This window comes from Hemiscyllium ocellatum, chromosome 50 (genome assembly GCF_020745735.1).
Source record: "Hemiscyllium ocellatum isolate sHemOce1 chromosome 50, sHemOce1.pat.X.cur, whole genome shotgun sequence".
In the NCBI taxonomy this organism is placed as follows: Eukaryota; Metazoa; Chordata; class Chondrichthyes; order Orectolobiformes; family Hemiscylliidae; genus Hemiscyllium; species Hemiscyllium ocellatum.
In genome coordinates this window covers 2,110,695-2,135,528 of record NC_083450.1, presented here as the reverse complement: position 1 = coordinate 2,135,528, position 24,834 = coordinate 2,110,695, and the positions used below count along the sequence as shown (strand labels likewise).

The following is a 24,834-nucleotide window of genomic DNA, read 5'->3' as shown; positions in this document are numbered from 1 at the left end:
GGCCCTGTCGGAGGGTCAGTGCTGAGGGAGTGCCGCACTGTCGGAGGGTCAGTGCTGAGGGAGTGCCGCACAGTCGGAGGGTCAGTAATGAGTGTGGGCACTGTCGGAGGGTCAGTGCTGAGGGAGTGGGCCCTGTTGGAGGGTCAGTAATGAGTGTGGGCACTGTCGGAGGGTCAGTGCTGAGGGAGTGGGCCCTGTCGGAGGGTCAGTAATGAGTGTGGGCACTGTCGGAGGGTCAGTAATTAGATTAGATTAGATTTTAGATTAGATTTACAGTGTGGAAACAGGCCCTTCGGTCCAACAAGTCCACACCGACCCGCCGAAGCGAAACCCACCCATACCCCTACATTTACCCCTTACCTAACACTACGGGCAATTTAGCATGGCCAATTCACCTGACCCGCACATCTTTGGACTGTGGGAGGAAACCGGAGCACCCGGAGGAAACCCACGCTGACACGGGGAGAACGTGCAAACTCCACAGTCAGTCGCCTGAGGCGGGAATTGAACCCGGGTCTTCAGGCGCTGTGAGGCAGCAGTGCTAACCACTGTGCCACCGTGCCGCCCTAAGTAATGAGTGTGGGCACTGTTGGAGGGTCAGTAATGAGTGTGGGCAAGCATCATCACTATCATTAGGTTTGATATTAGTGTTTCTTCCTTTGGTCAGGAGTGAAACAAAGTATTGAGTGTGTGCCGGTGCAGGTGGAAGGTTGACCGTGGTGTTGGGTTCCGTGGTCAGCTGGAAGGCGATAAGGAGCTGCTGACACTGGGGTTAGACTGTGGGGTCAGTGTGTGACCCAGTCTGCTCCAGGGCCCCAACTCCAGCATCAGAGCTCCCCCTGCTCTCTGCCACCATCCAGTGGTCAGTGTCTGCTTTACCGAGAGCCTAGGGGCATCTTCTCCCCCTGACCCCCACTGGCTGGACACTGGGCCAAACCTGCAACTGACCCTGACCTCCAACTGGAGACAGCAACCCTGTATGCACAAGGCCCTCCGTCAATGGGTCTAACAGGATGGGAGACTCCAAAACCGCAGGGCACAGGTCTACAGTGAGAGGGAAGAGATTTAAAAGGGACCTAAGGGGCAACTATTTCCCCCAGAGGGTGGTGCGTGTGTGGACTGAGCTGCCCGAGGATGTGGTGGAGGCTGGGACAACAACAATGTATAAAAGGCACCTGGATAAGAATGCGATTAGGGAAGTTTGAGAGGGATTTTTAGAGGGATAAGGCGAATGGGGCTTGGTTAGCTTGGGAAACTTGTTCAGCACGGACATAGAGTCATAGCACGGAAACAGACCCTTCGGTCCAACCCGTCCATGCTGACCCAGATATCCCAACCCAATCTAGTCCCACCTGCCAGCACCCGGCCCATATCCCTCCAAACCCTTCCTATTCATATACCCATCCAAATGCCTCTTAAATGTTGCAATTGTACCAGCCTCCACCACTTCCTCTGGCAGCTCATTCCATACACGTACCACCCACTGCGTGAAAAAGTTACCCCTTAGGTCCCTTTTATTTCTTTCCCCTCTCACCCTAAACCTATGCCCCTCTAGTTCTGGACTCCCCTACCCAGGGTCTGTTTCCACCCTGTATGGTTCTGTGGCCGAAAGGTGCTTTCCCAATCCAAGTTGTTGTTGTTGTTGAGAGTGCTGGGCGTTAAAGAGGGGATCGCGTGGCAGCCTGGAGCGCCCCCCGCTGGCTCTGTAGGTGTAAGCAGCCTCTTCACCTGTGGCTGTGCCCATTATGAACGCCCCCCCCACTCCTCTCCGTCTCTCAGGACACTCCTGTGGTCTGACCCTCCCTGTGTCCAGGTGTTTCTCTTGTCCCACCCACCCCCCACGTACAGCGTGACTCCCACCCACCCGGCGTACGGCAGCGTGACTCCCACCCACCCGGCTTACGGCAGCGTGACTCCCACCCACCCGGCGTACGGCAGCGTGACTCCCACCCACCCGGCGTACGGCAGCGTGACTCCCACCCACCCGGCGTACAGCAGCGTGACTCCCACCCACCCGGTGTATGACAACGTGACTCCCACCTACCCGGCGTACCGCAGCGTGACTCCCACCCACCCGGCGTACGGCAGCGTGACTCCCACCCACCCGGCTTACGGCAGCGTGACTCCCACCCACCCGGCGTACCGCAGCGTGACTCCCACCCGCCCGGCGTGCAGCAGCATGACTCCCACCCACCCGGCGTACAGCAGCGTGACTCCCACCCACCCGGCATGCAGCAGCGTGACTCCCACCCACCCGGCGTACGGCAGCGTGACTCCCACCCACCCGGTGTGTACGGCAGCGTGACCCCCACCCACCCGGCGTACGGCAGCGTGATTCCCACCCACCCGGCGTACAGTAGCATGACTCCCACCCACCCGGCGTACGGCAGCGTGATTCCCACCCACCCGGCGTACGGCAGCGTGATTCCCACCCACCCGGTGTACAGCAGCGTGACTCCCACCCACCCGGTGTACGGTAGCGTGACTCCCACCCACCCGGTGTACAGCAGCGTGACTCCCACCCACCCGGCGTACAGCAGCGTCTCAGCCAGGCACCTCCAACAGCACCTGGGTCCAACCTGCCATCTGTCCGAGAGGCCGGGGGCCGTCCTGACTTATTCATTGATGCACTAGCCACGGGTCATCCCTCAGGCTAGGCCGTTGCTCCTTTCCCGTCGCCGATCCCCCCCCCCCACGTAAAACCCCTTCCTGAAGCAGCAGCTTCTCCAGGAACTCGATGAGGGGCTTATGCCCGAAACGTCGACTCTCCTGCTCCTCGGACGCTGCGTTTTTCCAGCGTCTCACTTTTAAACCACTTAAAACAAAGAGCAGCCAGAGGCTGCGTAAACCAGACCCCGGTTCGGAGATCAGAGCTGTGAACTGGAGGAGGACCTGCAGCCCCTTAGACATGCTCCACCGCTATATGCGATCGTGGTTAATTCCAGACACGGGGAGAATGTGCAAACTCCACACAGTCAGTCGCCCGAGGCGGGATTTGAAGCCAGAGACCCGGGTTCAATCCCCACCTCAGGCGACTGACTGTGTGGAGTTTGCAAATGTGCAGGTTAGGTGGATTGGCCGTAGTGTTAGGTAAGGGGTAAATGTAGGGGAATGGGTGGGTTGCGCTTCGGCGGGTCGGTGTGGACTTGTTGGGCCGAAGGGCCTGTTTCCACACTGTAAGTAATCCAATCTGTGCCTCAACTCCTGCCCGCTCCCCGTAACCCTTCAGCCTGTTACTCAGTAAAAACTCCTCTTTCAGTGTACTCCCTTGTCCCAGTATCCACCACAGCCTGCGGGAGTGAATCCCACAGACTCGCCACGTTTGGAGAGAAGACGTTTCTCCTCATGCCTCTTTTTAAAGGGGCCGCCCTTTAGCCTAAACCTCTGCCCACCTGTTCTAGACTAGCCCACTGAGGGAATGTCAGACCAACACTGACCCGTACTAAACATGGACAGTTTTCCACCCCGGATCTCCCTCACCCACCTGCCTTGTGTCTCATCGAAGGTGGATAGACACTGGGGAGTCAGGGGGTGGGTTACTCGCTGCAGGATTCCCAGCCTCTGACCTGCTCCTGTAGCCACTGGGTTTAAGTGGCGAGTCCAGTTGAGTTTCTGGTCAATGGTAACCCCCAGGACGTTTCTGCGATGGGGAACACCATTGAATGTCATGGGGCGATGGAGATCTTTTCTCATTGGAGAAGGTCATTTGTGTGTTACGAATGTTACTTGCCCCTTGTCAGCCCGAGTCTGAGTCTTGTTCAGGGGGGTCTCGTTGCATTTGAACATGGACTGCTTCAGTATTTGAGGAGATGTGAATGGTGCTGAACATCAGCGACCATCCCCACTTCTGACCTTACAGTGGAGGGAAGGTCATTGATGAAGCAGCTTAGGATGGTTGGGCCCAGGAGACTACCCTGAGGAACTCCTGCAGGGATGTCCTGGAACTGAGATGACTGACCTCCAACATCCATATCTTCCTCTGTATGACTCCAACCAGCCAGAGAGTTTGCCCTCGATATACATTGATTCCAACTAAAGAATGGGCAGCACGGTGGCACAGTGGTTAGCACTGCTGCCTCACAGCGCCAGAGACCCGGGTTCAATTCCCAACTCAGGCGACTGACTGTGTGGAGTTTGCACGTTCTCCCCGTGTCTGTGTGGGTTTCCTCCGGGTGCTCCAGTTTCCTCCCACAGTCCAAAGATGTGCAGGTCAGGTGAATTGGCCATGCTAAATTGCCCGTAGTGTTAGGTAAGGGGTATATGTAGGGGTATGGGTGGGTTGCGCTTCGGCGGGTCAGTGTGGACTTGTTGGGCCGAAGGGCCTCTTTCCACACTGTAAGTAATCTAATCTAATCTAAAGACTGAAAGAACTGCAGATGCTGTAAAATCAGAAACAGAAGTTGCTGGAAAAGCTCAGCAGGTCTGGCAGCAAATGTGGAGAGAAATCAGAGTTAATGTTTCAGGTCCTCAGAACCCTTGGATTGCCAGAGCACACACAGTCAACTGACTCGGGTGTTGAAAATTCCGAGGGACGTAGTCAGGGTGGTCTGAGAGAAGCCTCTCCCCTTCGTAGAGGGGACCAACAGCAGGAGGTTTGGTGAAAATTTGAAGAAGCATCTCCCCCAGAGAGTGGTGGTACCTGGCATTCACTGAGGCAGGTCCCCTCAAGACTTTTAAGGAGTGTTTCGTTGAGTATTTGAAATGCTATTAAATACAAAGCTCTGGGTCAATTATTCCTGATGAAGGCCGAAACGTCGAATTTCCTGTTCCTTGGATGCTGCCTGACCTGCTGTGCTTTAACCAGCAACACATTTTCAGTCTGGGTCAATTATGGCAACTTGGGATTACAATAGCTGAATGTTTGATGGTGGGAGCTGAAACTGGATAACGTGTTCTTACCGTACAATAAAAACTTTCATCTCTCTCTCAAAACACTTTTTAAAATCATTTGTGGGATGTGGGGGTCCCTGGCTGGGCCCGGCATTTATTGGCCCATCCCTAGTTGCCCCTTGAGGTGGGGGCAGAGTTGCCTTCTTGAATCACTCCAGTCCACCCGCCCCCTTCCCCAATCACGATGCCCTCTGGCAGGGCATTCTCGGATTTTGACCCAGTGACAGTGACGGAGCACTGATATATTTCCAAGTCAGAACGGGTGAATGGCCCTGAGGTGAACTTGTTCAGGTGGCGTTCCCATGTACCTGCTGCTCCTGGTCCTTCCAGGTGAAGGTGGCCGTGGGTTTGGAAGGTGCTGTCTGAGGAGCTTTGGTGAGTTTCTGCGGGGCACCTTGGAGACAGTGTTCACCGCTGTTACTGAGCGTCGGTGGGGGGAGGGGGGAGGGGAGGTTCTTGGATGTGGGGCTTTGCCCTGGATGGTGTTGAGCTTTTTGAGTGTTATTGGGGCTGCCCCCATCCAGAGCAACTGGGGAGTATTCCCCCACATCCCTAACTTGTGCCTTTGTAGATGGTGGACAGGGTTTTGGGGGGGAGTCAGGAGGGGAGTTACGTGCTGCAGGATTACAAGCCTCTGGCCTGCCCTTGCGGCCACTGGGTTTATGTGGTGAGTCTGGTTGAGTTTCTGGTCAATGGTAACCCCCAGGATGTTGACAGTGGAGGGGATTCAGTGATGGTAATATCATTGAATGTCAAGGGGTCTCTTAGTGGTGATGGTCATTGTCTGGCATTTGTGTGGGATAAATGTTACCTGCCACCTGTCAGCCCAGGCCTGGATGTTGTCCAGATCTTGCTGCATTTGGACACGGACTGCTTCAGTCTCTGGGGAGTTGCAAACTGTGCTGAACAATTGTCCTGGCTCAGTGGTTAGCACTGCTGCCTCACAGCACCAGGGTCCCAGGTTCGATTCCAGCCTTGAGTGACTGTCTGTGTGGAGTTTGCACATTCTCTCTGCGTGGGTTTGCTCTGGTTTCCTCCCACAGTCCAAAGATGTGCAGGTCAGGTGGATTGGCCATGGGAAATTGCCCGTAGTGTCAGGTGCATTAGTCAGAGGGCAATGGGTCTGGGTGGGTTACTCTTCGGAGGGTCAGTGTGGACTTATTGGGCCGAAGGGCCTGTTTCCACACTGTAGGGAATCTAATCTAATCAATCATCAGTGAACACCCCTACCTCTGACCTTATGACAGAGGGAAGGTCATTGATGAAGCAGCTGAATATAGTTCAAACATATTAACGATAAAAAAATTAATGAAGGGGAGAGTGGGATCCAAAAAGCACAAGGTGGGAAGGCTGCTCGCTGAAGAAAAGGATAGTTTCTAAACGGTGAGAAAATTCGTAAAGCCAAAGTACAAAGGGATCTGGGAGTGCTAGTCGAGGATTCTCTAAAGGTAAACATGCAGGTTGAGTCCGTGATTAAGAAAGCGAATGCAATGTTGTCATTTATCTCAAGAGGGTTGGAATATAAAAGCACCGTTGTGCTACTGAGACTTTATAAAGCTCTGGTTAGGCCCCATCTGGAGTACTGTGTCCAGTTTTGGTCCCCCCACCTCAGGAAGGACATACTGGCACTGGAACGTGTCCAAGTAAAAAATGAGGTCTGCAGATGCTAGAGATCACAGCTGCAAATGTGTTGCTGGTCAAAGCACAGCAGGTCAGGCAGCATCCAAGGAACAGGGAATTCGACGTTTCGAGCATAAGCCCTTCATCAGGAATGAGAGAGAGTAGCCAAGCAGGCTAAGATAAAAGGTAGGGAGGAGGGACTTGGGGGAGGGGCGATGGAGGTGGGATAGGTGGAAGGAGGTCAAGGTGAGGGTGATAGGCCGGAGTGGGGTGGGGTCTCAGTCGGTTCCCTCAACTCAGCACCACCCTCCTAACCTGCAATCCTCTTCCTGACCTCTCCGCCCCCACCCCACTCCGGCCTATCACCCTCACCTTGACCTCCTTCCACCTATCCCACCTCCATCGCCCCTCCCCCAAGTCCCTCCTCCCTACCTTTTATCTTAGCCTGCCTGGCACCCTCTCCTCATTCCTGATGAAGGGCTTATGCTCGAAACGTCGAATTCTCTATTCCTGAGATGCTGCCTGGCCTGCTGTGCTTTAACCAGCAACACATCTGGAACGTGTCCAGCGGGGATTCACACAGATGATCCCTGGAATGGTTGGTCTAACATATGAGGAACAGCTGAGGATCCTGGGATTGTATTCATTGGAGTTTAGAAGATTAAGGGGAGACTTAATAGAAACTTACAAGATAATACATGGCTTGGAAAGGGTGGACGCTAGGAAATTGTTTCCGTTAGGCGAGGAGACTAGGACCCGTGGACACAGCCTGAGAATTAGAGGGGGTCAATTCAGAACAGAAATGCGGAGACATTTCTTCAGCCAGAGAGTGGCGGGCCTGTGGAATTCATTGCCGCAGAGTGCAGTGGAGGCCGGGACGCTAAATGTCTTCAAGGCAGAGATTGAGAGGTTCTTGTTATCTCGAGGAATTAAGAACGCTGGTAAGTGGAGTTGAGATGACCAGCAGCCATGATTGAATGGCGGAGTGGACCCGATGGGCCGAATGGCCTTACTTCCACTCCTATGTCTTATGGTCTTATGATATGGCAGAGGTCCTAAATGAATATTTTGCTTCTGTCTTTACCAAGTTAGGAGATGGTGGCAATGACCTGGTTGAAAATGTTGGTGCTGAACAACTGAACTGTCCAGAGAGAGATAAAGAAGAGGTACTACTGGGAGCGCTGCAGGTACCGCAGTCTCCAGGCCTAGAGAGGATGCATCCCCAGATTGCTGAGAGAGTTCAGGGAGTAAATTATGGAGCCGTTGACAGAAATTTCCTCGGCTGACCTGAGTACAGGGTTAATCCTCGAAGACTGGAGAGCTGTAAATGTGAAACCGCAGTTTAAGAAAGGAATAAGGATAACCCAGGGCACGACAGACCTGTCAGGCTGACATCAATAGTGGGGGAAAGTGATGGGAGGCCAACAGACAGGAGAAGGTAAACACACACTGAGACCAAAAATGAGTTAATACTACACACTAAAGGGCAGGTCATGCCTGAAAGCTTTACTCTAGTTCTTTGATGAGGTTACACACACAGTGGATGAGGGTAATGCTGTGGATGTTATACAGTACATCATGGCAGTCTGGTCAGCAAATTAAAAATGTTTGGTGTTGATGGGACCTTGACAACATGGATCAGAGCTGAAAATGTGTTGCTGGAAAAGCGCAGCAGGTCAGGCAGCATCCAAGGAGCAGGAGAATCGACGTTTCGCCCTTCTTCAGGAATGAGGGAAGTGTGTCCAGCAGGCTAAGATAAAAGGTAGGGAGGAGGGACTTGGGGGAGGGGCGATGGAAATGTGATAGGTGGAAGGAGGTTAAGGTGAGGGTGATAGGCCGGAGTGGGGTGGGGGGCGGAGAGGTCAGGAAGAAGATTGCAGGTTAGGAAGGTGGTGCTGAGTTCGAGGGTTGGGATTGAGACAAGGTGGGGGGAGGGGAAATGAGGAAACTGGAGAAATCTGAGTTCATCCCTTGTGGTTGGAGGGTTCCCAGGCGGAAGATGAGGCGCTCTTCCTCCAGCCATCGTGTTGTTATGGTCTGGCGATGGAGGAGTCCAAGGACCTGCATGTCCTTGGTGGAGTGGGAGGGGGAGTTGAAGTGTTGAGCCACGGGGTGGTTGGGTTGGTTGGTCCGGGGGTCCCAGAGGTGTTCTCTGAAGCGTTCCGCAAGTAGGTGGATTAGACACTGGCTAAAAGACAGGAAACAGAGGGCAGCAATAGATGGCCATTTCTCAGATTGGAGACCAGGTGGACGTGGTGTCATGGTTTGGAGATGGGAGTGAGGGCAAAACCTCTCAACTTGCTGATGATACGAAGGTAGGGAGTGAATGGTGAGTTCTCCCTGTGGCCAACTTCACAGGGACATTGACAGGTTGGCCAGGTACACCGCCCTGGGGAACAGCACCGTCTCTGCCATCACACCACACACTCCCGCATCCCAGTGACATCACACCACACACACTCCCGCATCCCAGTGACATCACTCCACACACACTCCCGCATCCCAGTGACATCACTCCACACACACTCCCGCATCCCAGTGACATCACTCACCACACACTCCCACATCCCAGTGACATCACTCCACACACACTCCCGCATCCCAGTGACATCACTCCACACACACTCCCGCATCCCAGTGACATCACTCACCACACACACTCCCGCATCCCAGTGACATCACTCCACACACACTCCCGCATCCCAGTGACATCACTCCACACACACTCCCGCATCCCAGTGACATCACTCCACACACACTCCCGCATCCCAGTGACATCACACCACACACACTCCCGCATCCCAGTGACATCACACCACACACACTCCCGCATCCCAGTGACATCACTCCACACACACTCCCGCATCCCAGTGACATCACACCACACACACTCCCGCATCCCAGTGACATCACTCCACACACACTCCCGCATCCCAGTGACATCACTCACCACACACACTCCCGCATCCCAGTGACATCACTCCACACACACTCCCGCATCCCAGTGACCTCCCCCTCTCTGAGGATGACCCTCAGACCCTCTCCCTCCCTGAGGATGACCCTCAGACCACCCCCTCTCTGAGGATGACCCTCAGACCCTCTCCCTCCCTGAGGATGACCCTCAGACCACCCCCTCTCTGAGGATGACCCTCAGACCCTCCCCCTCTCTGAGGATGACCCTCAGACCCTCTCCCTCTCTGAGGATGACCCTCAGACCTCTCCCTCTCTGAGGATGACCCTCAGACCACCCCCTCTGTGATGATGACCCTCAGACCCCTGCCCCTCCCTGAGGATGACCCTCAGACCCTCCACCTCCCTGAGGATGACGCTCAGTCCTCCCCCTCTCTGAGGATGACCCTCAGACCTCCCCCTCCCTGAGGATGACCCTCAGACCACCCCCTCTCTGAGGATGACCCTCAGACCACCCCCTCTCTGAGGATGACCCTCAGACCTCCCCCTCTCTGAGGATGACCCTCCCCCTCCCTGAGGATGACCCTCAGACCTCCCCCTCTCTGAGGATGACCCTCAGACCTCCCCCTCTCTGAGGATGACCCTCAGACCCTCCCCCTCTCTGAGGATGACCCTCAGACCTCTCCCTCTCTGAGGATGACCCTCAGACCACCCCCTCTCTGAGGATGACCCTCAGACCACCCCCTCTGTGATGATGACCCTCAGACCCCTTCCCCTCCCTGAGGATGACCCTCAGACCCTCCCCCTCTCTGAGGATGACCCTCAGACCACCCCCTCTGGGACGATGACCCTCAGACCCCTCTCCCTCTCTGAGGATGACCCTCAGACCCTTCCCCTCTCTGAGGATGACCCTCAGATCCTCCCCCTCTCTGAGGATGACCCTCAGACCACCCCCTCTCTGAGGATGACCCTCAGACCACCTCCTCTGTGACGATGACCCTCAGACCCCTCCCCCTGTCTGAGGATGACCCTCAGACCCACCCCCTCCCTGACGATGACCCTCAGACCCCTCTGCCTCCCTGAGGATGACCCTCAGACCACCCCCTCTGTGAGGATGACCCTCAGACCTCCCCCTCTGTGAGGATGACCCTCCAGACCTCCCCCTCTCTGAGGATGACCCTCCAGACCTCCCCCTCTGTGAGGATGACCCTCCAGACCTCCCCCTCTGTGAGGATGCCCCTCCAGACTACCCCCTCTCTGGGGATGACCCTCAGACCACCCCCTCTGTGAGGATGACCCTCCAGACCTCCCTCTCTCTGAGGATGACCCTCCAGACTACCTCCTCTGTGAGGATGACCCTCCAGACTACCCCCTCTCTGAGGATGACACTCAGACCTCGCCCTGGAAACCCCATCCACCTGGACACGCCATCCACCTGGACACCCCGTGCTGGCCTCCTACCCGCCCTCGATCTCTTCATAGCCAACTGCCGCCGTGACATTAACCGCCTCAACCTGTCCACCCCTCTTACCCACTCCAACCTCTCACTCTCGGAACGTGCAGCCCTCCACTCCCTCCGCTCCAACCCCAACCTCACCATCAAACCCGCAGACAAGGGAGGCGCGGTGGTAGTTTGGCGCATCGACCTGTATACCGCTGAGGCCACCTCCCACTCCACCAAGGACATGCAGGTCCTTGGACTCCTCCATCGCCAGACCATAACAACACGACGGTTGGAGGAAGAGCGCCTCATCTTCCGCCTGGGAACCCTCCAACCACAAGGGATGAACTCAGATTTCTCTAGTTTCCTCATTTCCCCTCCCCCCACCTTGTCTCAGTCCCAACCCTCGAACTCAGCACCGCCCTCCTAACCTGCAATCTTCTTCCTGACCTCTCCGCCCCCACCCCACTCCGGCCTATCACCCTCACCTTGACCTCCTTCCACCTATCCCACCTCCATCGCCCCTCCACCAAGTCCCTCCTCCCTACCTTTTATCTTAGCCTGCTGGACACACTTTACTCATTCCTGAAGAAGGGCTTGTGCCCGAAACGTCGAATCTCCTGCTCCTTGGATGCTGCCTGACCTGCTGCGCTTTTCCAGCAACACATTTTCAGCTCTGATCCCCAGCATCTGCAGACCTCACTTTCTCCTGACCAAATGGGCAGTGCAACAAAAAACATGAGGTGATAGCGTAAGGTGTAACATGGAGAGACAATGCAGGCTCAATGAGACACCTCTGAGGAGAACGCAGGAGCAGGGGGACCTCAGGGTTCAAGTGGGTGACTCTCTGACGGTGGCCGGGCAAGTTAAAATAGTTGTTAAGAAAGCTTAGAGGATCCTTGGGTTTATAAATGGAGACATTGGTCTGAGGACATTTGGAGAACTGTGTTCAGTACTGGTCAGGTAAAAAAATGAGGTCTGCAGATGCTGGGGATCAGAGCTGAAAATGTGTTGCTGGAAAAGCGCAGCAGGTCAGGCAGCATCCAAGGAGCAGGAGATTTGACGTTTCGGGCATAAGCCCTTCATCAGTACTGGTCACATTATTTAAGGAAAGATGTCAATGCTTTGGAGAGAATTCAAAGGAGATTTACAGCAGGAAGGAGGGATTTTAGATACAAGGAATGATTAGAGAGATTGGGTTTATTCTCCTGGATGCAGAGATTAAGCAGTGACCTTATTGAGATGTTGAAAATTATGAAGAATGTTGACAGGGGAAAGAGGGATATTCCGTTTCCCGTTAATTGGTCAGTAACTAGGAGACACAATTCCAAGTCATGGACAGCGAGGAGTGAGATGATGAGAAACAGCTTTCCTGAGAGAGTTGTCAGGATTTGGCATGTACTGCCTGGGAGAGTGCTGGAGGCAGGGTTCCAGAGGGGGGGTTTGAACAGACCTGGATATTTATCTGAAAGGGATGAATTGAGAGGGGAGAAAGTGAGGACTGCAGATGCTGAAGATCAGAGCTGAAAAATGTGTTGCTGGAAAAGCGCAGCAGGTCAGGCAGCATCTAAGGAGCAGGAGAATCGACGTTTTGGGCATAAGCCCTTCTTCAGGAAAAGAATTGAGAGGGATAAGGAGACAGGGCTGGAGAGTGGGAGCTCCTGGGAAGCCTGTACGGGGGTCCGTACAGACTCAAAGTGTTGAATGGCCTCATGCTGCGTTGTAGAATCTGATGATTGTCTGACCTGGAGCTCAGAGTTTGCCCCCCTCCCCCCACCGATACCCATTAATTGTAGTTTCCCCCCACTCTCATTCCCACCACCTCACACTCTATCCCCACCACATCCACCCCTCGGTACGACCCCACTACACCAGCTAAACCCCACCCCCTCCACCCACCACTCTCCATCTCCCACCCAGCTCCTCTGTGTAACCCCACACCCTTTGACCCTCATCCCTCGTCCCCACCCTCACTACCGCCCAAGCTGTATTCACCCAGGAGCAATGTGGGTGGGTGTGTCTGTGCGTGGGGGGCTGAGTGTGTCTCTCTGTGTGGAGGTGGGTGTGTATGGGGGGTGTGTGTGGGGGCTGAGTGTGTCTCTCTGTGTGGAGGTGGGTGTGTGGGGGGTGGGTGTGTATGGGGTGTGTGTGTGGGGGCTGAGTGTGTCTCTCTGTGTGAGGTGGGTGTGTGGGGGGTGGGTGTGTATGGGGGGTGTGTGTGGGGCTGGGTGTGTCTGTCTGTGTGGAGGTGGGTGTGTGGGGGTGTGTGTCTGTGCATGGGGGGCTGAGTGTGTCTCTCTGTGTGGAGGTGGGTGTGTTGGGGGTGTGTGTCTGTGCGTGGGGGGGCTAGGTGTGTGTCTCTGTGTGGAGGTGGGTGTGTGTGGGGGGTGGGTGTGTGTCTCTGTGTCTGGGTGTGTATGGGGGAGTGGGTTTGTGTTGAGGTGTGTCAGTGTGGGTGTGTGTGTCAGGGTGTGGGGTGGGTGTATGTCTGGGTGTAGGGAGTATGTAGGGGTGGGTGGGGGGTGTATGTGTGTGTCAGGGTGTGGGGTGGGTGTATGTCTGGGTGTAGGGGGTGAGTATGTAGGGGTGGTGGGGGGTGTATGTGTGTGGTGGAGGGGTTGTGTGGGTGTGTCAGGGTGTGGGGATGGATGTATGTATGTGTGTGAGGGGGTGAGTCTGTGAGGATTGGTGTGAGGGTGTGTGTGTCAGAATGTTTGTGTGTGTGTGGCTGTGTGTGTCTGGGTGTGTGTGTCCATTTATGTGTGGGAGTGTGGGTGTGCGTGTGACTGGGTGTATGTGGGTGTGTGGGAGTGTGTGTGTCTGGGTGTATGTGGGTGTGTGGGAGTGTGTGTGTGTGTAAGTAGGTGTGCGGGAGTGTGTGTGTCTGGGTGTATGTGGGTGTGTGGGAGTGTGTGTGTGTGTGTGGGGTGTCTGGGTGAATGTGGGAGTGTGGGTGTGTGTGTGTCTGGGTGTATGTGGGTGTGTGGGAGTGTGTGGGTGGGTGTCAGGGTGTATGTGGGAGTGTGTGTGTGTGTGTGTGTGTGGATGGCTGTGTGTCTGGGTTTATATAGGTGTGTGTGGGTGTATGTGGGAGTGTGGGTGTGTGTGTGTCTGGGTGTATATGGGTGTGTGTCTGGGTTTATGTAGGTGTGTCTGGGTGTATGTGGGAGTGTGTGTGTGTGTCTGGGTGTATGTAGGTGTGTCTGGGTGTATGTAGGTGTGTGTTGGTGTGTGTGTGTGTGTTGGGTGTGTGTATGTTGGGGGAGTGTTTGCGCGTATCTGGGTGTATGTAAGATGTGTGGATGTGTCTGTGTATCTGGATGTGTGTGGGGGTGGGGGGGGAGGGTGTGTGTGTGGGGGTGGGGGGGGGGGGGGGGGGAGGGTGTGTGAGTGTGTGTGTGTGTGTGTGTGTGTGTGTGACCCTGTGCTGGAGCCTGGATGCTGCTGTGGATTGTTCCTGGACTGGGGTGAACTCACTCTCCATCCCTAAGCCAGGACACATTACAGCAGTGCCTGGGTAATACCCACAACCAATAACAGAGCAGGCTGTGCCCTGCGTCAGAGAGACAGAGAGAGAGAGAGTGCAGTGAGGGAGGGAGAGAGAGTGCAGTGAGGGAGGGAGAGAGAGAGTGCAGCGAGGGAGGGAGAGAGAGAGTGCAGTGAGGGAGGGAGAGAGAAAGTGCAGTGAGGGAGGGAGAGAGAGAGAGTGCAGCGAGGGAGGGTCTGCTATTATCCCCAGGAGGCTGTGTTCACTGAAGAGACATCACCAGCAGATGCTAAACCTCCCCTCAGCGTGTGGCTCTCAGACCCTCAGCCAAGCCCCCCCTCTTCGCAGGGATTGGGGGGGGGTGAAGGAGCAGGTTACAGCTGCTCAGGTGAGTGAGCAGCCCACACCCCCTTCCCCACAGCCCTGATCACCTCCCCCAGGGGCAGGGCAGCAGGTACGGGAGCTGCGAGTGAGAAAGGGGAGGGGAGTGGGGGAGGGGATGGTGTGTGTGTGTGTGTGTGTGTGTGTCCCACTCCAGCAGATACACACAGCCCTCCCTGTTCCAGCAGGTACACAGGTCGATGCAGAGGGAGAGGTAATGACTGAAACCTCAGCTCAGGATGAGGCAGATCTGCCCCACCCTGCCCTGCTCCCCCCACCATCCCCCCCACCCCAGGGACAGAGCCTGTGCTGGGGTCGGAGCTGAGGGATCTGAGGGAAGAGCTCCCTGACCTGGCAGAGAGAGCCGGAGAGTTGGAAGTGAATGAACGGGTACAGAGAGCAGCTCCATTTTGAGGGCTGTCAGACAGATGGAGTCAGTCTCTCTCTCTCTCTCTGGTTCACTGCATCTTTCTCCCAAGGAGCGGGCACATTGTCAGTGACTGTATTCAGCACGGGGCTCCGGGCCTGCCCCTCCCAGACACACACACACACACACACACACACACACACACACACACACACACACACACACACCCCACACACACCCCACACACACACAGAGACAGACAGACAGACACACACAGGTTCACACACACACACAGCGACAGACAGACACACACACACACACACACAGATAGACAGTCTCACACACACACTTGCATACAGAGACAGACAGATACACACACACACACAATCTCCCTGATGGACACAGATATACACACAGAGACAAACACACTGACGCACACCCGTAGACCGATACACACTGACACATGCATACGCACACACATACACCCACAGATACGCAGTCTCCCCCTGAATGATGGAGGTCAGGCTGGTGGGATTAGGAAGGGGATGGGGTTGACGTTGGGGAGGGAAGTGGGGATGTAACTTTGCTGAAAGACCCCCCTCTCCTTTCTCTCTGTCTCTGTCCCTTCTCTCCACCACAGTCAGCGCCGTGAGAGTGACAGAGTGTGACCTGAACCGGGGACGGCTGACCAGCATTTCGGGGACGAGGAGGTGGTGGGCACGGAGCAGGTGGAGAACGGACAGCAGGAAGGGAACAGCGCCCGAGCAGGACGTTAAAGAGTCACTCTCCAACGTTCACCCACCCCCCACCCTGGTGACTCCCTCAGTCCTGGCCCGAGACCTGGCAGCAGTGAATGGGACAGGGGTCTACCCCCAGGGTGAGGCACTATGATCTCCAGCAGCGGGTATCCCTGTGTCATCCAGGAATTCGATTGCCTCTTGCCAGTGGAATCCAGCCGCCCTATCACTGCCGGGGAATGTGCCCTCACCAACCTCAACGCGCTGCATCTACACAGGCCCCCTCTCGCCCGTTACGTGGGGGGTTTCATCCTCCCCCCAGCTCAAGGTGCTCAGAGCCCCCTCCCCCTGACAGTGAGCACCTGGGAGCACCAGGACAAAGGGCGCCCCATTGACCGTCCTTGGCACCTAGACCCCAACAGCAATGAGCCCGAAGGGCTGTGCCGGTCAGTGGGAGGCGCTCCTCCCAAGCCCAGCTCCCCGTCCTCCCCCTCCACTCCATCCCTGTCCTCCCTCACCTCCTCCACCACCTCCTCCTCCTCCTCCACCTCCTCCTCTCCCTCTCCCTCGCCCCTCAGCAGCTGCCCAGACTCCGACGCCAGCCCGGACATTGGCGTAGGCCCATCCCTGCAGAGCAGCTCCGGGGGAGCTGGCCGTGCTCCCGGACCTGAGCTCGGTAGGGAGCCCCCCTCTGAGGGTCCCTTCGCCCTCCGTCTGGACCTGAACCGCAATCTGGGGGCGGACGGTGGCTTCCCCCCACCCCCCTCAGCTCGGCCCGGTCAAGATGGCCCCCTCTGGTCCCCGCTCTCGCTCCCCCTCTCCTCTGGGGAGGGGCTCCAGGCCACTGTCACCAGGGGGCCCCACCCAACACAGGTGACCCTCTCCCCCTTCGAGGGAGATACCAGACCCTTCCCCATGCCCCGGGTGCACGGGCAGCACCTCATCACATTCGATTCACCAACTAGCATCGGGCCCAGCCCCAAAGACCTCCACCAGGAGGACAAGGCTCACTCCGCAGAGCTCCGCCAGAAGGACAAGGCTCACTCTGCGGAGCTCCACCAGGAGGACAAGGCTCACTCCGCAGAGCTCCACCAGGAGGACAAGGCTCACTCCGCAGAACTCCGCCAGGAGGACAAGGCTCACTCCGCAGAGCTCCGCCAGGAGGACAAGGCTCACTCCGCAGAGCTCCGCCAGGAGGACAAGGCTCACTCCGCAGAGCTCCGCCAGGAGGACAAGGCTCACTCCGCAGAGCTCCGCCAGGAGGACAAGGCTCACTCCGCAGAGCTCCGCCAGGAGGACAAGGCTCACTCCGCAGAGCTCCGCCAGGAGGACAAGGCTCACTCCGCAGAGCTCCGCCAGGAGGACGAGGCTCACTCCGCAGAACTCCGCCAGGAGGACGAGGCTCACTCCGCAGAGCTCCGCCGGGAGGACGAGGCTCACTCCGCAGAGCTCCGCCGGGAGGACGAGGCTCACTCCGCAGAACTCCGCCGGGAGGACGAGGCTCACTCCGCAGAGCTCCGCCGGGAGGACGAGGCTCACTCCGCAGAGCTCCGCCGGGAGGACGAGGCTCACTCCGCAGAGCTCCGCCGGGAGGACGAGGCTCACTCCGCAGAGCTCCGCCGGGAGGACGAGGCTCACTCCGCAGAGCTCCGCCGGGAGGACGAGGCTCACTCCGCAGAGCTCCGCCGGGAGGACGAGGCTCACTCCGCAGAGCTCCGCCGGGAGGACGAGGCTCACTCCGCAGAGCTCCGCCAAGAGGACGAGGCTCACTCCGCAGAGCTCCGCCGGGAGGACAAGGATTGCCCTGAGGAGCTCTGTCAGGAGATCAAAACACAGCCCAGAGAGTTCCTTCAGGGGACTCAAGGTCACACTGCAGACGTCCCCCCAGGACCCAAAAACCACCCAGCAGTGCTCCAATTAGGAGTCAGAGCACAGCTCCGTCCGGGGACCAACAGTCAGGCCACAGAGCTCCGCTCAGGGACCAAGACTCAAGTTGCAGAGCTCCGCCCAAGTACCAAATCACAAGCCACAGAGCTCCGCCTGGGGGCCAAAGCCCAGGCCTCAGAGCTCTGCCCGGGGACAAAAGGCCAGGTCACGGAGCTCCACTCGGGGACCAAAGCGCAGGCCGCAGATCTCCGCCCAGGGACCAAAGCACAGGCCGCAGACCTCCGCCTGGGAACCAAAGCACAGGCCTCAGAGCTCCGCCCGGGGATCAAAAGCCAGGCCTCAGAGCTCCGCGCGGGAACCAAAAGCCAGGCCTCAGAGCTCCGCGCGGGAACCAAAAGCCAGGCCTCAGAGCTCCGCGCGGGAACCAAAAGCCAGGCCTCAGAGCTCCGCGCGGGAACCAAAAGCCAGGCCTCAGAGCTCCGCGCGGGAACCAAAAGCCAGGCCTCAGAGCTCCGCCTGGGGACCAAAAGCCAGGCCTCAGAGCTCCGCCCGGGGACCAAAGCACAGGCCTCAGAGCTCCGCCCGGGGGCCAAAGGCCAGGCCTCAGAGCTCCGCGCTGGAACCAAAGGCCAGGCCACAGAGCTCCACCTGAGGACCAAAGGCCAGGCCGCAGAGCTCCGCCCAGGGACCAAAGCACAGTCTGATACCAGGAGCCCAAGGAACATCACCTCTTTCCATGAATTGGCCCAGAGACGAAGACAGAGTACAGCCGGACAGCCGACCATCAAAGTGAAAGAGGACAGGAGTGACTGGTTAATCACCTTCTCCCCCGAGAGCGAGATGCCCATGCCCACTGTTGGTCCGTGCCCAGAACCCGGGAGCCAGCACAAGGAAGTGACCACCTTCAGGGAACTCCGTTACAGAACCCAACTGGGCAGGTGGAACCTCCCACCAGCTCCCAGTGAGCCGAGGCCTAGCTCCCCCAGAGCCCAGACCATGCGGAGCAACAGGGAGCCAGGCCCAGGTCCCAGAGAGACAACACTGAGGCCAGGCCCGGGTCAAAGGTCAGGACAGCAGGAGAGGGGAGGCCGGGCAGCGAACACAGCACCGAGAGCGGACCCCCGGAGCTGGTCAGAGCAGGCGTTGGGGGTATCAGACAGCCAGCACGATGGAGGGGGAGCTGGAGAGACCGGCTCAGAGAGCAGCCAGTTCCTCAGAGAACAGCAGCCCCAGGAGGTATTGGCTGGAGCAGGCCGAGGGAAGGAGCAAGCTGTGAGGGGTGGAGGAACGAACCAGGGGCGAGGAAAGGCTGATGGTCAAGACAAGATCAGGAAGGAAGGTAAGGGAGCTCGGACAGCAGAGACCAAGTGTGTGTGTGTGTGTGTGTGTGTGTGCGCTCCCTCAGCACTGACCCTCCGACAGTGCCCACTCCCTCAGCACTGACTCTCCGACAGTGCCCACTCCCTCAGCACTGACCCTCCGACAGTGCCCGCTCCCTCAGCACTGACCCTCCAACAGTGCGGCACTCCCTCAGTACTGACCCTCTGACAGTGCCCACTCCCTCAGCACTGACCCTCCGACAACGCCCACTCCCTCAGCACTGACCCTCCGACAGTGCGGCACTCCCTCAGCGCTGACCCTCCGACAGTGCGGCACTCCCTCAGCACTGACCCTCCGACAGTGCCCATTCCCTTAGCACTGACCCTCCGACAGTGCCCACTCCCTCAGCACTGACCCTCCGACAGTGCCCACTCCCTCAGCACTGACCTTCCGACAGTGCCCACTCCCTCAGCACTGGCCCTCCGACAGTGCAGCACTCCCTCAGCACTGACCCTCTGACAGTGCGGCACTCCCCTCAGCACTGATCCCCCGACAGTGCCCACTTCCTCAGCACTGACCCTCCGACAGTGCCCACTCCCTCAGCACTGACCCTCCGACAGTTCGGCACTCCCTCAGCACTGACCCTCCGACAGTGCCCACTCCCTCAGCACTGAACCTCCGACAGTGCATACTCCCTCAGCACTGACCCTCCGACAGTGCCCACTCCCTCAGCACTGGCCCTCCGACAGTGCCCACTCCCTCAGCACTGATCCTCTGACAGTGCCCACTCCCTCAGCACTGACCCTCTGACAGTGCCCCTCCCTCAGCACTGACCCTCTGACAGTGCAGCACTCCCTCAGCACTGACCCTCCGACAGTGCCCCTCCCTCAGCACTGACCCTCCGACAGTGCCCACTCCCTCAGCACTGACCCTCCGTCAGTGCCCCTCCCTCAGCACTGACCCTCCGACAGTGCCCACTCCCTCAGCACTGACCGTCCGACAGTGCGGCACTCTCTAAGCACTGACCCTCCGACAGTGCCCACTCCCTCAGCACTGACCCTCCGACAGTGCGGCACTCCCTCAGCACTGACCCTCCGACAGTGCCCACTCCCTCAGCACTGACCCTCCGACAGTGTGCTGTGTGATGTTGGAGTTGGTAACTGAGTGTTTGATCACAGGAGTTGGTGGTGAGAGAGACTCCCAGTTAAAGAAGGTGAGGGGAATGATCACAGAGGTTTTGGGAGTGAATTCCTGTAATGTTCTGGAGTCCAGGCACAGTGGGGCGACGGGAATCTCTGATGGAATTTTCGAATCTCTGCCCCCTGCACTTGTATCTCCTGCCAGTGTCTCCAAGACCCCAAGATCCCCAGAGCAGCCTGAAGGGTGCTATCTAAATTCAGGATTGTCTGGCTGGCCCTCTAAGGTGAATTGCTGTTTGACCACCCTGACCTGACCTGTTTCCCTGAAGCCCATCATGGACACCCATCTCCTGTGTCCGTCTCGTCCCATCACGGGGAAGGGGACAGTACTCAGACCAGCTGTGGTGTTACAGAGACTGTACTGGGGGAGGTGATGGTCTCCTGGTGTTAGTCTGAGAGATGTACAGTACAGAAACAGACCCTTCGGCCCAACCCGTCCATGCTGACCCAGATATCCCAACCCAATCTAGTCCCACCTGCCAGCACCCGGCCCATATCCCTCCAAACCCTTCCTATTCATACGCCCATCCAAATGCCTCTTAAATGTTGTAATTGTACCAGCCTCCACCACTTCCTCTGGCAGCTCATTCCATACACGTACCACCCTCTGAGTGAAAAAGTTGCCCCTTAGGTCTCTTTTATATCTTTCCCCACTCACCCTAAACCTATGCCCCTCTAGTTCTGGACTCCCCCTCCCCAGGGAAAAGACTTTGCCTATTTACCTTATCCAGGCCCCTCATCATTTTATAAACCTCTATAAGGTCACCCCTCAGCCTCCGACGCTCCAGGGAAAACAGCCCCAGCCTATTCAGCCTCTCCCTGTAGCTCAGACCCTCCAACCCTGGCAACATCCTTGTAAATCTTTTCAGAACCCTTTCAAGTTTCACAACATCTTTCCGATAGGAAGGAGACCAGAATTGCACGCAGGATTTTGAGACTATTCTTACATAACGTTGTGGGGACCCGGGTTTGATTCGAGACAAGGCAGATGGTTGGGTTTGAACTCAATTTCTAAACAAATAATGTGGTTTGAACAGTCTAACGATGAGCATGGTCAGCGAGATCTCACCCCGGTCACTCGTCTCCTAGATTGAAGGAAACTGCCATCCTTACTGGGTCTGGCCTACACGTGACTGCAGACCCACGGCGATGGGGTCATCCCTTGACTGCTCTGTGGGCAATTAGGGACGGGCAGTGATTCCGGCCGGCTCATAATTGAATTCCAGTCGGTGAATGGGGTGAGGGTGTTGGGGCTGGGCTGTCCCCGCGCGATGCCCTGCTTTCTGGGACTGGTTCCATCATCGCTGACCCTGCCTGAGTCACAGAGAGAGAGAGACAGAGAGAGAGGAGCCCCACCCTGGGGAGGGTACGTACCCCACCCCACCTCAGAGCCCTGCCTGAGATTCAGGGGGGAGTTCACCAGACATTAAGGTGGGGCGGGTGTGTGTGTGTGTGTGTGTGTATGTCTGTGTGTGTGTGTGTGTGTGTGTGTGTGTGTGTGTGTGTGTGTGTGTGTGAGAGAGAGAGAGAGAGGGAGTGTGTGTGTGTGAGTGTGTGAGTGAGCGGGCGGGTGTGTGTGTGTGAGTGAGCGTGTGTGTGTGTGTGAGTGAGCAGGCGGGTGTGTGTGTGTGAGTGAGTGTGTGTGTGAGTGAGCGGGTGTGTGTGTGTGAGTGAGCGGGCGGGTGTGTGTGTGTGAGTGAGCGGGCGGGTGTGTGTGTGTGTGTGTGTGTGTGTGAGAGAGAGAGAGAGAGAGAGCAGGTGTGTGTGTGAGTGTGAGTGTGTGTGTGTGTGTGTGTGTGTGTGGGGGGGGGGTCTTATATCCTCATGTCTGAGAGGGGCGTTGGCTCCCTCAGTGTAGGGGAGTTGGGGGTGGGGTTGGGCTGTAGTTCGGTCCCTGGGTCCTGGGAGACACAGTTGGAGAAGCTCAGTGGGTCTGCGCAGTGAGAGAGAGCAAGATTCACATTCCAGGTCCTGTTCTGTCCTGGTCACACACTCCAGGCCTGTGTGTGCCTGAGGATCCACACCCTTGCTTCAGGACAGGGGCGTGGGGCTAGGTTTAGGGTGGGGCGAGGGGTGGGGTTAAGGAATGGGAACATGCTCTGGATGAATAGACTGGGGGGGGTGGTCAGTTGGAATGGTCATCGAGGGACTGGAGAGATTTTACTCGGATCCAAACTTCCAAGGGAGCAGAAAATTCCACAGGGACATGGATTGATGAGACTGAAGGGTGTACCGAGGGTTAACGGGCCAGAATACAGGAGCCGACTGCCCTACCCTCATCACATCAAGGGGATGTGCCAGAGGCCGTATCAATGCGTCGGATTGTGCTGTGTGTGCGTGAGCTGGATTGTGTGGTGAGTGTGAGTGTGTGTGAGCTGGAGTGTGCAGTGAGTGTGTGTGAGCTGGAGTGTGTGGTGAGTGTGTGTGAGCTGGAGTGTGTGGTGAGTGTGTGTGTGAGCTGGAGTGTGCAGTGAGTGTGTGTGAGCTGGAGTGTGTGGTGAGTGTGTGTGAGCTGGAGTGTGTGGTGAGTGTGTGTGTGAGCTGGAGTGTGTGGTGAGTGTGAGTGTATGTGAGCTGGAGTGTGCAGTGAGTGTGTGTGAGCTGGAGTGTGCGGTGAGTGTGTGTGTGTGTGTGTGAGGTGAGTGTGTGTGAGCTGGAGTGTGCAGTGAGTGTATGTGAGCTGGAGTGTGCGGTGAGTGTGTGTGAGCTGGAGTGTGCGGTGAGTGTGTGTGTGTGTGTGTGTGTGTGTGAGCTGGTGTGTGAGGTGAGTGTGTGTGAGCTGGAGTGTGCGGTGTGTGTGTGTGTTGGTGTGTGAGGTGAGTGTGTGTGAGCTGGAGTGTGCGGTGTGTGTGTGTGTTGGTGTGTGAGGTGAGTGTGTGTGAGTGTGAGTGTGCGGTGAGTGTGAGTGTGTGTTGAGTGTGTGTGAGCTGGAGTGTGTGATGAGTGTGTGTGAGCTGGAGTGTGTGTGTGTGTGTGTGTGTGTGAGAGCTGGAGTGTGAGTGAGCTGGAATGTGAGGTGAGTGTGTGTGAGCTGGAGTGTGAGGTGAGTGTGAGTGTGTGTGAGTGTGCAGTGAGTGTGTGTGAGCTGGATTGTGTGATGAGTGTGTGTGAGCTGGAGTGTGTGTGAGCTGGAGTGTGTGATGAGTGTGTGTGAGCTGGAGTGTGTGTGAGTGTGCGGTGAGTGTGAGGTGAGTGTGTGTGAGTGTGAGTGTGCGGTGAGTGTGAGTGTGTGTTGAGTGTGTGTGAGCTGGAGTGTGTGATGAGTGTGTGTGAGCTGGAGTGTGTGTGAACTGGAGTGTGTGATGAGTGTGTGTGAGCTGGAGTGTGTGTGAGTGTGCGGTGAGTGTGAGTGTGCGGTGAGTGTGAGTGTGCGGTGAGTGTGTGTGAGTGTGAGTGTGAGTGTGCGGTGAGTGTGAGTGTGTGTTGAGTGTGTGTGAGCTGGAGTGTGTGTGAGTGTGCGGTGAGTGTGAGTGTGTGTGAGCTGGAGTGTGTGGTGAGTGTGTGTGAGCTGGAGTGTGCGGTAGTGTGTGTGAGCTGGAGTGTGAGGTGAGTGTGTGTGAGCTGGAGTGTGCAGTGAGTGTGCAGTGAGTGTGAGTGTGTGTGAACTGGAGTGTGCGGTGAGTGTGAGTGTGTGTGAGTGTGCAGTGAGTGTGTACCTGTGGTGATGGGGTTAATCCTGTGGTGGGTGTGTTTTCTGACAGTAACAGGAAACTCCAGTGTCTCACTCTGCTCTGGGCGTGGGGCACACTGTCACCCGGAAGGGCACTTCAGTGAGTGCCAGGCATAAAGTGGGCTTTGGGTCAGTCAGTGCCACCCCAGCCTCATCCCCACACACCCCACACCCCCCAGCCAGAACAGGACCAGGGGCTGACACACCCACGGGGTTCCCAAACCCCACCCCCCCAGGCTCTGACAGGTAAGCAGCTGAACATCAGACATAGCCACAGCAGCTTGGAATCCCAGCACAGCCCCTACACCCCCTCCCTATCCCTGTCACCCCCTCCAGCCCCTACACCCCCTCCCTATCTCTGTCACCCCCTCCAGCCCCTACACCCCCTCCCTATCCCTGTCACCCCCTCCATCCCCTCCCTATCCCTGTCACCCCCTACATCCCCTCCCTATCCTAGTCACCTCCTCCAGCCCCTACACCCCCTCCCTATCCCTGTCACCCCCTCCAGCCCCTCCCTATCCCTGTCACCCCCTACATCCCCTCCCTATCCTAGTCACCTCCTCCAGCCCCTACACCCCCTCCCTATCCCTGTCACCCCCTCCAGCCCCTACACCCCCTCCCTATCCCTGTCACCCCCTCCAGCCCCTACACCCTCTCCCTATCCCTGTCACCCCCTACAGCCCCTACACCCCCTCCCTATCTCTGTCACCCCCTCCAGCCCCTACACCCCCCTCCCTATCCCTGTCACCCCCTACACCCCCTCCCTATCCCTGTCACCCCCTCCAGCCCCTACACCCCCTCCCTATCTCTGTCACCCCCTCCAGCCCCTACACCCCCTCCCTATCTCTGTCACCCCCTCCAGCCCCTACGCCCCCTCCCAATCTCTGTCACCCCCTCCAGCCCCTACACCCCCTCCCAATCTCTG

General features: G+C 57.2%; 1 protein-coding gene across 1 annotated transcript in view; it reads left to right on the top strand.

The window, feature by feature from the left end:
* The first annotated feature begins 14,563 nt into the window (after nucleotides 1-14,563).
* LOC132805517 (serine/arginine repetitive matrix protein 2-like) overlaps nucleotides 14,564-24,834 on the top strand; it is a 29,526-nt gene continuing 19,255 nt past the window's right edge. Inside the window, exons 1-2 of the mRNA XM_060820629.1 lie at nucleotides 14,564-14,736; nucleotides 15,737-19,059. Coding sequence (XP_060676612.1) covers nucleotides 15,984-19,059 — 3,076 coding nt within the window. The 5' untranslated portion in view covers nucleotides 14,564-14,736; nucleotides 15,737-15,983. The remainder of the gene's footprint in view (nucleotides 14,737-15,736; nucleotides 19,060-24,834) is intronic.